At 38.8% G+C, this 13,781-nt stretch overlaps 2 protein-coding genes and 1 pseudogene across 2 annotated transcripts; 2 read left to right on the top strand and 1 right to left on the bottom strand.

The window, feature by feature from the left end:
• The first annotated feature begins 840 nt into the window (after nt 1–840).
• Nucleotides 841–4,114, top strand: LOC147513031 (uncharacterized; annotated as a pseudogene).
• A 1,389-nt stretch (nt 4,115–5,503) lies between these two features.
• LPPBETA (Phosphatidic acid phosphatase (PAP2) family protein) lies at nt 5,504–6,282 on the top strand. Its single transcript, XM_086596018.1, is given in 2 exon segments — nt 5,504–5,978; nt 5,981–6,282. Coding segments are annotated over 2 exon segments (660 nt in total). The 5' UTR covers nt 5,504–5,572; the 3' UTR covers nt 6,235–6,282.
• Nucleotides 6,283–11,542: 5,260 nt separating this feature from the next.
• Nucleotides 11,543–12,514, bottom strand: LOC147513029 (Bifunctional inhibitor/lipid-transfer protein/seed storage 2S albumin superfamily protein). The gene has a single exon (XM_086596017.1). The coding sequence runs from the start codon at nt 12,464–12,466 to the stop codon at nt 11,750–11,752; it is 717 nt and encodes a 238-aa protein (XP_086452143.1). The 5' UTR covers nt 12,467–12,514; the 3' UTR covers nt 11,543–11,749.
• Between the last annotated feature and the right edge of the window lie 1,267 nt (nt 12,515–13,781).

Raw genomic sequence — 13,781 nt, 5'->3', positions numbered from 1 at the left:
AATCATAATCTATGTGCACTTGTGTTTTCAAAGCTAACTAATAAATTTAAGTACAAAATTAGTTTTAGACCCTTAGCAAATCTAACTAGAGAGTAGAGACACTTACTCTATTTTCTTTTTTATAGGCAAAATTGACAATACAAAGAATAATGATATGCTCAAGCCCTTAGGGAATGAGAAAATTTCCAGTTATACCAAGAGTCGAGTGGAAAGGGTGTGGTTATTCAATTTCTTATATTGTCATTTATTGTCATATGTTGTCCAACCATTGGTTACTTATTCAAGAGTGTGTGAGTATTGACTAATTTCTTTTTGTACCAAAACTCAGGGTGAGCCAGGGTGTACCCTGGACCCCCCCTGGCTCCGCCACTGTCTGCATGAATAATGGATTATGGTCTTGGACTCTAAGTAGCTTTACATGACTTTCTATCTATTAGAATTTGGTTTTTGGACTGGTCTAGAAGTCATTGTATGACTCAATGACATTTTTTTTCATATCATTGTTGTTATGGAAGACGGAGGAATGACAGTGGAGTGGTCCAATTCAAGTGGGGAAGTAGCAGCTAGGTTATGTTTTTGTTTTGTTTTTGGAAGTTAAAAACTAGAAAATGAATGAACGGTCGAGATCTAATAAAGTGGATAGTGAGAGAAATACATATTTTCGGAATAAATTGGCAATAATATCGGATCGGCTATATATCGAAACTTTCGGATCGGATCGGTTTTTAGAGTTATATCCGAATCCGATCCAATTTTTTTTCGGAATTTTCGGAAATCGGAAAATTGGCCCATGAAAACTACACCCAGAGCCAGACCAATTTCGGGTCGGATTTCGGAAAAATGGGAAATTCGGAAAAAAGAGACACCCAAGTATATATCAACCATTTTCGCCCAAACAGTTGAGTGTAAGGTGCAGTATAGGTTTTGCGACCATACCGGCATTGAGTCGGGTTCGAATACAAACCAGGCCCAAAGCAGAGTCAGCGGTAAGTTCAAGTTTGAGCCCAATACGACATAACTTGTTACTCAAGCTTAACTCTTCCCGCTCTTTTTTTTTTTCTAATCTTGAAGTAATTGCTCATTTGCTTACCGGGGCGTAAATTGATTACCACAGAGAAATAGAATTCAAGGTGATTCTCTAATTTTTCGCGTTTATTCACTATTTTTTTCCTTGATGTTGTTTGTTGGTGAATAAATTGCTTTAATTTGGGGTTTTAATAGTCAAGATTGGTATTGGACTTTTGATTGAATTGACTCAAGGGTTCCAGTTTTTGACAGCCGGGTAATTTTTTGTCATTGTTTCTTTTGCTTTTTAATTGTGTTTTTCGTAATTGCTTGCAATTAAGTAAGTATACTTGACTTGACTTGCTTATATTTTGTGTGTTTGAACTGTTGCAGGTCCTAAACTTTGAGTTTGAGAGTAAGTGTTCTGGATCTATTCGGAATCTTGATGTGTATGCATGTTTGGTGTGTGGTATTTCCAAGGAAAACGTAGGGGTACTCCTGCATACAAACATAGTCAGTACCACCATGTTTTCATAAACCTTCAAACCGAAAAGATTTATTGCCTCCCTGAAGGATATGAGATTGCTGATCCATCATTAGACGACATCCGGCATGTTCTAAACTCGAGGTGAAGCGCTTGTTTTTCTTTGTGAAATAACTACTTATATAAACTTTATTACTTATGGACATTGTTGCTGATTCTTTGGTTTGGTGTTTACAGGTTTAATAAGGAGCAGGTTTTACAACTTGACGAAAATAAGCAATGGTCAAGAGCACTGGATGGATCGGATTATCTTCCAGGAATGGTTGGCTGATCTTTGTTATTTTCTCTACTACGTTACCTTGATATGTAAAAAATGGGTGGATGATTCTGATACGGTGTTCAATTAAGGTTTTTTTAATTCCTTGTTTCAGGTGACCCTTAACATCAAGGAGACTGGTGCAAATGTCATAATTTAATCTCTAATGCGAGTTAAACCTCTAAGGAACTTTTTTTCCTCATTCCGGAGAACTATCAGAACTGCAAATCACCTCATGTTCATCGATTTGGGGAACTCACCCGAAGGATTTGGCACGCAGGGAACTTTAACGGACAGGTATTTCTTTATGATCTCTATGCTTTAGGCTTTGCCATATATGTTTGAAATGTGAAATTGATCTTTGTGAAACTTGTTTGCAGGTTAGCCCACATGAATTTCTGCAGGCAGTCGCGGTAGCTAGTCAGAATAAGTTCGTCATACGTACACAGTCAGATCCAGTTGAGTTCATGTCCTGGCTTCTCAAAAAACTCCATGCAGATCTTATAAGTGCAAACAAAAGCACAAGCATCATACATACATGCTTTCAGGTAGAAATATAGCTGTTTTTTTTCGTCCTTGCTTTAGTTCTTTCTATCTGACATTATTTTGCTCTTTTTTATTATTTTGTATCCTGAAAATACTAAGTATCACAGGGAGAGTTAGAAGTTGTGACGGAAATTCATAACAATTCTTCCACTGAGAAGCTAGAAAATGGTTATGATCCAACAAAGGGGTCTGTTCAAGATTATGGAATTGAAAGTAGCAATGGTGCCTTGGAAACTTATAGAATGCCGTTCCTGATGCTTGAACTTGATTTGTTGATTTGCCACAGACACCACTTTTCAGGGATGCAATGGGAAAAAATATAATACCACAGGTACCATATATTTTGTGTATTGTTATCGCAGCTGAAAATTTTCATATCTGTGTTTCTTCTTGTAACTTGACCGAGTAAACAATGTTGTTGAATAGCAGTCATTTTTTTGGTAGTTGCAATTTATACTCATAAACCTTTAAATCCCTCTTTCCCAGCTAAATGTGGGATTTGATCCCAAAACCTTGCGCCACTGGAGTACTGGACAGTAGGCCACGATAGTACTGGACACCTCTAAAAAGGACAATGGAAGTAGCACTTCAATATCTTGGGATTGTTAATAACTATTTCTGTTCAACGACTCTTTTACTATATCTAATTATCACATTGAACCTTTGTGTTCAATCTTCAAATGACATGGGCTTTTCCATACAAAGAACCATTGTTTTCAAAGGCATTTAAGGCTTATGCCTTCTGGTTTGGCCCAGGGTAATGCTGTTGAAAATTTTCAGACTCAGGGCTTATATTGAAAATTGAAGTTTTGATGCACAACTGAACAAGTTAACTTAAGTTAGAGGTTTTTGATATCCTTAGTAGGGGATGGGACTGTAAATAGTGTTCGTGGGGAACTAAGCATTGTAGTGAAAGATGTCAAATTAGTTCAAGCATCAAGCTGTATAATATTTTTGTATGTCTCATTGTCTGTTAATTTTGGGGAATAAAAACAAAGCGAAACACAAGAAAAAGAAAAGAAAACACGCATGCCCAAAACTATACCTTTTCCGTTTCATCCATGGGCTAACACTTCCAAGACGCTTGGCTAGTGGATTCAGAAGCACTGAGTTTCTATCTTATTTTTTTTACCTAATAGTGCTAGTTTGTTAGATAGGAAATTAGAAACCTTTGATTCCAAAAAAAAAAAAATAGAATATTAGGTGATATTTGTGTATGTGGTATACCTTTTAATGTTGTAAGATACTTTTTCTATTGGGTGCTCTAATTTTAAGACACTGGTTGTTTTGGTGCACTCTAACAATATTTTGCATGCTACTGCATTTTTTTTTTAAAATTATTTATTTTAATCTTTGCAAATTTAAGCTGAAATACCTGATGTACTCTTGATTTCTGATTTTTCTTTCTTTGCTATTTAGGTTCCGCTTTTTAATATACTGAAGAAATTCGATGGCGAATCTGTTACAGAAGTTGTGAGGCCTTCCATAGCAAGAATGAGGTATCGTGTCACCAGATTGCCACAATACCTGATTCACCACGCATGCGTTGGTTTACAAAGAACAATTTCTTTATTGAAAAAACACTACAATTGGTGAGTATTTACCCTTCTGATTGTTGGATTTTTCATTTTTAATAGGTTGAGCTTATTTACCCCTGCCTCACGGCTAAAGCCTTCACAGAGTTTAGGGGCGGGGCCGACCTAACCCTAAGGCCTTCTCTAGGAGGGCTAGGGCTAAGGTTTTCAAACATAGGCCGACCCTAATTCAGCCCTAACCAAGCCCCTAGTTATAGTTTTACATTTTCACTATAAATACACGCACTATAATTGTCTAACTCTTTGTTAAATATTTTAAATTAAAATAACATTGTCCTTTTGTAATTTATCACTTACACTTACAGGTACTTCCAATAACTTGTCTTATATAACAAAAAATTTGTCAACCTATATAGCGACCATGAAGAACAATGAGCACTAAATTTAATAAAAAATAAGACTTTATTCTTTTGATTATCAAATCAAAGTCTAGAACTTATTATTCTTAATTCATTTTCCCACTTACTTCTTATAAATTATATTTTTATTCACATCGGGCCAAGTCTAGAACTAAAGGTTTTCCGCCCACACCATTAAAGCGAAATCTGAGCGGACATTTGAATACGTAAAACCAAAAATACAACCTTTGTCCGAAAAATGACATTTGTAAAACGAAGAAAATATATAGGCCCGACTAAAAAAACCCTAAAACCCAAACCCTAAAGCCTTTAAAGAGGGCTTAGGGTAGGGTCGAGGCTTGAGATTTAGACTTGTGACGGCCCGACCCGACTCTATATCGATTTTAGGTAGGGCTAACCCGACCTTAATATCTAAAGGGCTTTTTAAATGTTTTAGGGCAGGCTAGCGACCGACCCATTGCCCACCCTATTATCCACAAACAAAGCGGCCTTCTCATTGGTTCAAACCATTTTCGAGCACATAAACAGTTTTTTCACGCACCAACTCCACCAATCAGCATTTGCTGTCTTGTAAACAGCAAATAGTGTAGCCTGTCCACAAATTTATTCTGGTAAAGCAACGAGTTAAATGAACTTGCACTTCATCTAACAAATTTTGTTGGTTAGAACAAATCCAATGGGGTGCCATATTGACTGCAAAAGGGTCATATAACACCCCAAACGCCAAAATGTCATTTCAATGGGGTTGTTAAAAGAGTCATAAATTTGGTTGGTGTGATAAACCCACCCAAATTTGTGGCATTGTCTAGCAGTTGCCATAATAAATTTCGAGAGACGGATGGCAAAAATCGTGTTGTCTGTCAAAAAACAATTCAACTTAAGTTTGTAACTAATAGACGAACGACATAAATTGTGTACTCCATATCCCTTTAGCACCTCCATTGAAACCTCTGAAATTTAGTTGGGCAGCCAAAAATGTTAAAAATCTTGCGTGGCGTGATATAGCAGCCCTCCATTGGATTTGCTATTAAATAGAAACTTGCTCTTAAATAGAAAATCTCACCGTCTACTGATTACGAGCAGAGCCTAAACATACTGAAGCTGGACTGGGTCCGAGTAAGATATTAGCGTAAGTAGTAATTTATCTGGGCCGAAACCCTATTAATCATCATGATTTCAAGGTCATAAGGCCATTTTAGGCCCCCACTCTTTGCTACAAATTTAACCGTTTTCCAACCCAACTCAAAAAATCCCCCGACCAAAACTCATGGAAGAAAAAGAAGCAACCAAAAAAAACCACACCACCACCAACAAGACTCTAATCACCCGATTAATCGACCTAGACACCACGTGGTCACTCCACATCCATCAGATATGCCAACCCATACCTCGATCTCTACTAAAACTCCTCGAGATCTCCGGAGACGGCCGGTTCTGGTTTCCAATCCCCATAGCTCTTTTCTTATCTTCTCTCTCCTCAAAGTCTCACCATCTCCGCTCTCTCCTCATTGGTCTTCTAATCGGATCTTTCCTCGATATTCTCATTGTTGGGTCAATCAAATTTCTAATCAAACGGCCTAGACCCGTTTACAATAAAGGAATGCATCTTACGGTTGCACTAGATCATTGGTCTTTCCCTAGTGGTCATTCTTCTAGAGTTTGTTTTATTTCTTCCTTTTGTATCTTTCTTCTGAATCAATTGTTCAGTCTTTGGTTCATTTTGGGCTTAAAGGAAGTAATTGGATTGGTTCTGATGGTATATTGATTGTCAGGAATTTTGTGTATTTAGTTGGTTTGTGGTCTGTTGCGACGTCCATGTCTAGAGTTTTGTTAGGGAGGCATTTTGTTTTTGATGTTATTGCTGGTGCTTGTTTGGGTCTTGTTCAAGCTCAACTAGTGTTTCGTTTTTATATGTATTGTGTTGTATGAAGATGTAATTGTGTGTTTTTTATTCATGAAATTTTTATTATTGTTAAATGTAAATGAATCAGAGTGCATGGATTACGATATTATCTATGTTGGGTATTGAGGTTTAAGAGCATATACACATTACCTCAGTGTTCCTGTCATTTCATACTGTGCACAGTTGCCAGAATAGTGCGGCATAACAACAACTTGGAGAGTCAAAAACTGTGCACATCAATAGATAACTGCCATTAGAATTTAGAAAAGGTAGCAAACAATGTGTTGTTGAGCAACTAGGGGACGCTTGAGAAAGTGTTTATTTGCAGTTTCTATACATGCACCTTCCAGTGGAGTCTGTTTTTCTGGGAATTGCTAGTAGTATTAATATGCAGAATGCACACACACAGGTAATCCTTGTACAGATTCTAGCGTTTTGAGGCTCCTACTGAATGAACATAGGAACCTTGTTTACGCCAGTTTGCTGACTCAAGCCTTTCACAGTTTCACTACAATGTACATTTTTATACAGTAAGGAAACAATGATATATGATCCTGTAGGCTAAGAGTGGTAGCTGATATTTTCACCGTCAAAACCCTGCCGAAAACGTAGTATGAAGAGCATTGCTTAGAAACGCCATTACTCATTTACTCTGGTGGTTGACAAAGCGGCAGTAAATGTTTTCCATTTTGTACGACCACTCATGGCGGACATTTGGGTAGAGAGCATATATTATACATATGTTGTCTAATGGAAGGTACGCTGCTACCCTTAATTCAGGTGACAATTCCGTGTCTGCTTTGTAGAGAAAAGAATTTAGATGTTTATTCTTCTCATTAAAGGAGGTATAAGTGCGACAATTACAAGCCTAATAAAGGAAACCCACCTGCAAACTCGACTGTCCTGGAGAGGCGAGGTTGGAGTGTAGAAGTTGAAAACGAGGCTTGTGTAATCTTTTAGTGAAAATTTCAGCTAGTTGATAAGAGGAAAGAACGAAGTGGACTTGAGTCCCAGTAATGAGACATTCTCGAATGAAGTCATAGTCCAACTCAATGTGCTTGGTTCGGTTATGAAACACTGGGTTGGCAGCCATGTAAGTAGCACTTATGTTGTCACAAAAAAGAGTGATAGATCCCGAAACAAACAATTGGAGCTCCTGCAGTAGGTGAGAGACCCAAGTAGTTTCAGCACACACATGAGCAAGAAATCGATACTTAGTCTCAACACTAGAACGCGAGACGGTATGTTGCTTCTTTGTAGTCTAGGAAACCAGGGTGGAACCCAAAAAGACACAAAATCCAATGGTGGAGTGATGAAAATCAGGACACCTGCCCAATCAGCATCAGAATAAGCACGAACTGCCAGAAGAGTAGGAGAACGACGAATCAGTAAGCCACACTCTAAAGAACTCTTAAGGTATCGGAGAATACGATTGGCCGCAATCAAGTGAAGAGTATGTGGAGCACTCATAAACTGGACAACGTGATGAACTGCATATACAATATCAGGGTGAGTAAAAGCCAAATATTGAAGAGAATCAACAAGTTGACGATACTCAGTCGCATCAGGTAAGGGATCTCCGCTCGAGACAGAGAGCTGAGACTTGGCACACACAAGGATGCCATAAGGTTTACATTCCGTCATAGAATAACGCCGAAGTAGACCAACGATGTACTTGGTCTATGACAGATGGAGACCAGTGGGAGTGGAGGTGATATCAATACCTAAGAAGTATGAGAGAGCTAAGGTCCTTAATCTCAAATTAAGCTCCAAGAATAGAGATAAAAGAGGATAGCAGAGATAGAACATTTTCAGTCGAGAATAATGTCATCAACATATAGTAACAAAACCATTATCTCACGATGAAGCGGCGAAAAACAAACATAAATGGATGCTGCGGCTTTGAAGAAAACCATAATGAAGAAGAAATGTGCTGAGACGTTGAAATCAAGCTCGAGTGGCCTGCTTAAGACCATAAATAGCTTTATGAAGTCGGCATACATGATCAGGACGAGCAGGATCAACAAAGTCAGGGGTGACTCATATATACTGTATCATCAAGAAGCCATGGAGAAAGACATTCTTGACATCCAACTGTCATAAGGACCAACTATAAGATACAACAAGGCTTTAGACTGTCCGAATAGTAGTGGGTTACATTTCACCACTGGACTGAATGTCTCGCCATAGTTAATGCCAGCTTGTTGATGAAAGCCTTTAGCCACTAAACAAGCCTTAGATTGCTCAATAGATCCATCTGATTTCAACTTTAGTTTGAATACCCATTTGTTTGGAACAATATATATGTTGATCTCTGGGGGGAAGGACAAGAGTTCATGTCTTGTTCTTCAGAAGAGCGATCATCTGTCATCGCCTTACGCCATTCAGGAAACCGAACAGCCTGTGAATAACAAGTGGGTTCCACAGTGGAGGAGGTAAGTTGGGCAGCTAAAACATGAGGAAAAGGGTACCGAATGGTACCATTAGTGCGAACTTTAGGTCTGTGAATGTCACCCCCTGTGACGAGTGAACATAATATGTCCCATGGAGGGACCCAGACCCTGGATCAGAAGAGTACCCATCTGTAGTGGCGATGAATAGTTGAGAAGAGCTTGAATTAGAAGAATTACCAGGCTCAGAAGATACTGGCGGTGGTGCAGTCACTGTAGGAAGATCATGAGCAAGTATTGGCCCTGTTGGGCAATCACTGTAACAGCAGAATCAATCGCTGTATTGGGACCAATAGCAGGAGTGCTTAAAGGTACCTATTGAGAAGATTATCCAATGGTAGGATTAAGTACTGGAACTATAACCCAATCTGTAGGAGCAATAAAAGAACCCAAAGGCGAAGACGACTGAAAAGGAAAAGTCTGCTCATCAAAGCGGACATGCCGAGATATGTATACTCTGCCAGTATAGCGGTCAAAACACTTGTACCCCTTGTGCTGCATGCTATAACCTAAAAGACACAGTATTTCTTGGCAAAAGTTTGTTAGTCATATAAGTTCATAAGTGTGGATAACATGCACAACTGAAAAACACGTAACTCAGGGTAAAAGGAGACTTCCCATAGAGGCGAGAATAAGGTGATGACCACTGAAGAATAGAAGACGGGAGGCGGTTAATGAGATAGACAGCAACGGAAACAACATCAACCCAATGAGTCAAAGGAACATGGCTAGTAAATAAGAGAGTACAAGCCATGTCAGCGATGTTTTCTTTCTGCCAAACCATTTTGTTCTAATGTGTGCGGACAGGAAAACGATGGTGAATGCCAAAGGAGGAGTAGAGTTGCTTGATGAAGTTACCATTATCAAATTCCCTCCTCCATCACTCTGGAAATTTTGAAGTGTAGAGGAAAACTGAGTTTTGATATGGGCATGCAAAGGAAAATTTTAAAATGACTAAACACCTCGATTTATGTTTCAAAAATACAACCAGGTAAAGCGTGTAAAGTCATCAGTGAATAAAATATAGTACTTGTAGCCAGAATGTGAGACGGTAAGAGATTGCCAAACGTTAGAGTGGATAAGAGTAAAAGGTGAAACAATACTTATATCGTTAGAAATTTTAAACTAGAGGTGTGTGGCTTTACCCATGGCTTAACATTTACAAAATGATTGTTTATACTAGAACTCAGATGACAATAATTTATTCGACCCTAAAAAGACATAACTTTGTTAGATGGATGTCCTAACCTACTATGCCACAATGATGAAGATTGGTGAGACGCATGTAAAGCTTGGAATCAAGCGCTGAAGCGAAGGTAATTTGTAGAGACCATCTTTACATTGGCCTTGAAAGAGGAGACAACCATTAGTTTTATCAAAACATAGAAGTGGTGGGAATCAAATGCACACAATGCATTATTATTATGACAAAACTGAGCAATAGATAATAAGTTTTTGCGCATATAAGGGAAAACATAAACATTGTTAAGACGAAACTGAGAGGAGCCAATAGGAAGTGTCATGTTACCTGTATAAGTAATAGAGAGCTGGTCACCATTGCCAAGATGTACAGAGTCATGTATGGTGTACGCTGGTGAAGATAGTTCGGATTGCCAATCATATGAGTATAGGCACCCGTACATCCGAGTAGTAATAATCATGATCATAGGACTGTTGTGGAGTATATCCAGACCGATTACTAGAAGAATAAGCCTGCTGGGGAACATACTGAGCAATCTGTTGACCATAAGAGATGGAGTGTAGAGATCCCGAGGCCCGAGATATAGCAAAGTGAGGCAACAAGAGACAAGTGGGGAGCAAGGTTCCCAATGCCATGACACAGCTGGCAATTTCTAATAGCAGAAGGCACCCCAAGAAGTCCGCCATAATGCTGAGGCATAGACATAATTAATTAATCTCCGTATGATATATATATCATTGTATCAAAAGGAAAATCAGATATTGTCGGCCTCTAGATGAAAGGAGAACAGTAGAAACTGGCGGCTTTTAACCAAAGAAAAGAAACTGGCGGCTTCTTTGCTGCTAGTGGCGAACTTGAAAGTAAAGTGAGATAATGATGACTTGTGAATCCAGAACAAATAAAACAGGTGATGCCAAAAGCACCCACGTGAGCACTAGACCCTTGTTGTTACAACAGAAAATGCTCTTAAATTTTCTTTCACCAAAGTACCAAACCAAGAACTGTTCAGCGGTTGAAAAAGAATAATGATTGAACCAAAAGTGAGAAGACAGCCCAACAGTTGTTTAATACTTTAATGTTCAGCGAGAGTCGTTGCCTAGTGTAGAGAAAGAAAGAATCAAGCAGGGAGATACAAAGGCCAACAGAAAATGAGAAAGAACTAACCAGCAGACTGAGGGGCTAGGGTTTGAATAGTACCGAACTTTAGTGATACCTCGTAAGACAATTACAAGCCTAATACAAGATCTATAGTAATACGGAAACACTATTCATGGTTTCACATGCTTAACTCTTTAAGAAGTTTGAAAAGTTCAAGAAAATTCTAAAACAAAATGAAATTGTAGCCTTAGTTGTTCTTCTTCACTGAATCACAATGATTGATTTGATTGTCATGCTGGTTTGGTTTTCCTCTGCGGATTAGACTCATTTGACTTGAACACATTTTGCTAATTTGAAACTCAGAGTATATACGTAAACTAAATCTTTTTTGTAAATATACTCTACTCGTGGAATAAAGAAGTTATCTGCCATAGCCGGTGTAAACTGAGATTGTGGATTCGATTTCTTAGTAAAGCATTTAGCTCAATCAAGGGCTGCAGAGTGCAGACATTCTATTTAGAACTTATTTACATGAAAAGAGAATTGGAAACATAGGAGTACTTGAAAAGTCTACTTAATAATATGTGACAACAACAACCCGACCAAGTTTCTTTTTTCAAATTATACTCAACTGCACATGTCACAACGACACTTATTATTGAGGACACAACAGTCATGATACACTTCAGAAAACTAACCCTTACAAAAGAAAGGAAAACTAGGTACGGCTAGTTACCAACACACAGGAATAAAAAGACTAACAAACGAGTTCTTTTGTTGTTCTTTAAACAATCATGTAAGAGGAGGACAAATGAAGCCAGGTGGAGGGGTCTTCCCACAAGTAATAAGAGCTTGAAGAGCAAGGGGAATGAAGATATTAAGGTTGAGAAGCTTAAGCCTTAGTGTGGTGCAAAGACAGACAGCTGCTTCAAGTTCTAACAATCCTCCAAGAACTGGACAGCAAACGTTCTCAACTGGATCCCCTAAACCAATGTGAATCAATCCTCCAAGAACATCAACACAAGCTCCTAACTTAAGAGCGTTTATAGGGCAAGTCGGGTAAGTTGTTGGAGGGCTGACAAATGGCGGTGAACCACCACCACCGCCAGGTGGGCCGGTATATGGTGGATAGGTAGGGGAAGGTGGTGGGAGTATAACTGGAGGAGGAACAACAACCGGTGGTGGAAACACTATTGGAGGGTTTACAACCGGTGGAGGAAACACTATTGGAGGGTTTACAACCGGTGGAGGAAATATTACTGGAGGACCAATGACTGGTGGCCTTGGTGGTTTGTGATGTGGTGGAGATACTTTGGGGTGGCCACCAGGTGGATGACTGGTTCTTGGTGGGCTAGTTCTTGGAGGGGTAGTTTTTGGTGGTCCGGTTCTTGGTGGGCTTGGCCGGTACTGCGGTGGCGGTTTGCAGTAGCCACACGAATATATCGGCGGCAACACCATTGACAAGCAAATCATAAATATGATGAAGGTCGCCGACACCCGCAAACCCATCGTGCCGAACTATCGAATGACTATGGACTTGTTTTGATAACCATGATATGTTAGGAACTGCTATTTATACAGAATGTGAAGATTAGCCCGTGACTATACTCAATGTATCATTTGAATGACAATACTAAAAAATGAAAAACTACAACATGGCATTTTGGATATACTCCCACGCTTAGCTGCAAGAGTTTCTTCTCAGAGCAATTGGAGAGTTTGGAATGTAGTCAGAATGGAGTTATCCCAATACCAATCCGTGAACTCACTGAATCCGTGACCTGTTTTCATATCTAGATTCTCAGTTTCACAGATTGCCATGGTCCTCTCTTTGGTTCTTTCCCTACAAGTGATTTGGTTTTTGACTGTTTGTGGGGTTCATATCATTCAGTTTGCGGGTACATGGATAGATTAGTATTGCATATTTGCATAGTTGTGTGGTTTTATTCAGAATTCACAGAAAAGTCAGTAATGCCTCTCATTTTATCCACGTTGGTCACTGTTTAAATGATTCTTTGCTAAATAACGGAGAAAGAGCATCATATTATCCGGGTTGTCCATGCGAACTCCTTTTTTTAGTTTGAAATCTATTGGGGACAATATCTTTTCAGATATATATTATAGCTATACCCTCTTGTCTCTATTTTTCAAGTCTTCACAGAGTCTCTGACATTTACAAAACACTAAAACAAATTATAGAAAAATAGGAGACAACCTAAATTGCTAAAAATAGTCTCTCAAAAAAGTGAAACACTTTGCCGGGAAAATAAGCTCTTACTAAAATATATCTTCTTTTTTTCAGTCGAACAAATAAGTAAAGAAAAAATATATAACCCGGAAGCAGCAGGCAGATGATGATTGGTGAATGCCACTTTAAGCTTATGTTTGCACTGAAGGTTAAAGAGAAGTCTTCACTACCCTAAAGTTTGATATTGGAAACTCAGTTGAGGATTGCCATATATGGACATTGCCGACACACTCACCTATCTATACTTGGCCAACTCCAAAACCATCATCCATAGGCACATATCATTTTCTTGGACCAACATTTTGGTGCAAAATTGTCTAATTTTGTTCTTTCTAAATCAACTCCTTACGGAGAAAGGCATGTAGATGCACAAGTCGTAGGTACTTTTGGATTTATTGCGCCAGAATGCATAGCTACATGGAGATATATAGAGAAGAGTGATCTTTTCGGCGAATTTATTCTACCAAATGCAAGCAAGCACTCTTTTAAAGTTTGAGGTGCCCTCATCTTTAACTACTTTGGCCTCTGTATTCTCGCACTCTGATCCTTCAAAGTTTCCAGAACTCTTTAAGCCAA

The sequence above is a fragment of the Coptis chinensis genome, chromosome 3 (genome assembly GCF_015680905.1).
Source record: "Coptis chinensis isolate HL-2020 chromosome 3, ASM1568090v1, whole genome shotgun sequence".
NCBI classification, from domain to species: Eukaryota; Viridiplantae; Streptophyta; class Magnoliopsida; order Ranunculales; family Ranunculaceae; genus Coptis; species Coptis chinensis.
This window is presented reverse-complemented; position numbering and strand designations above follow the sequence as displayed.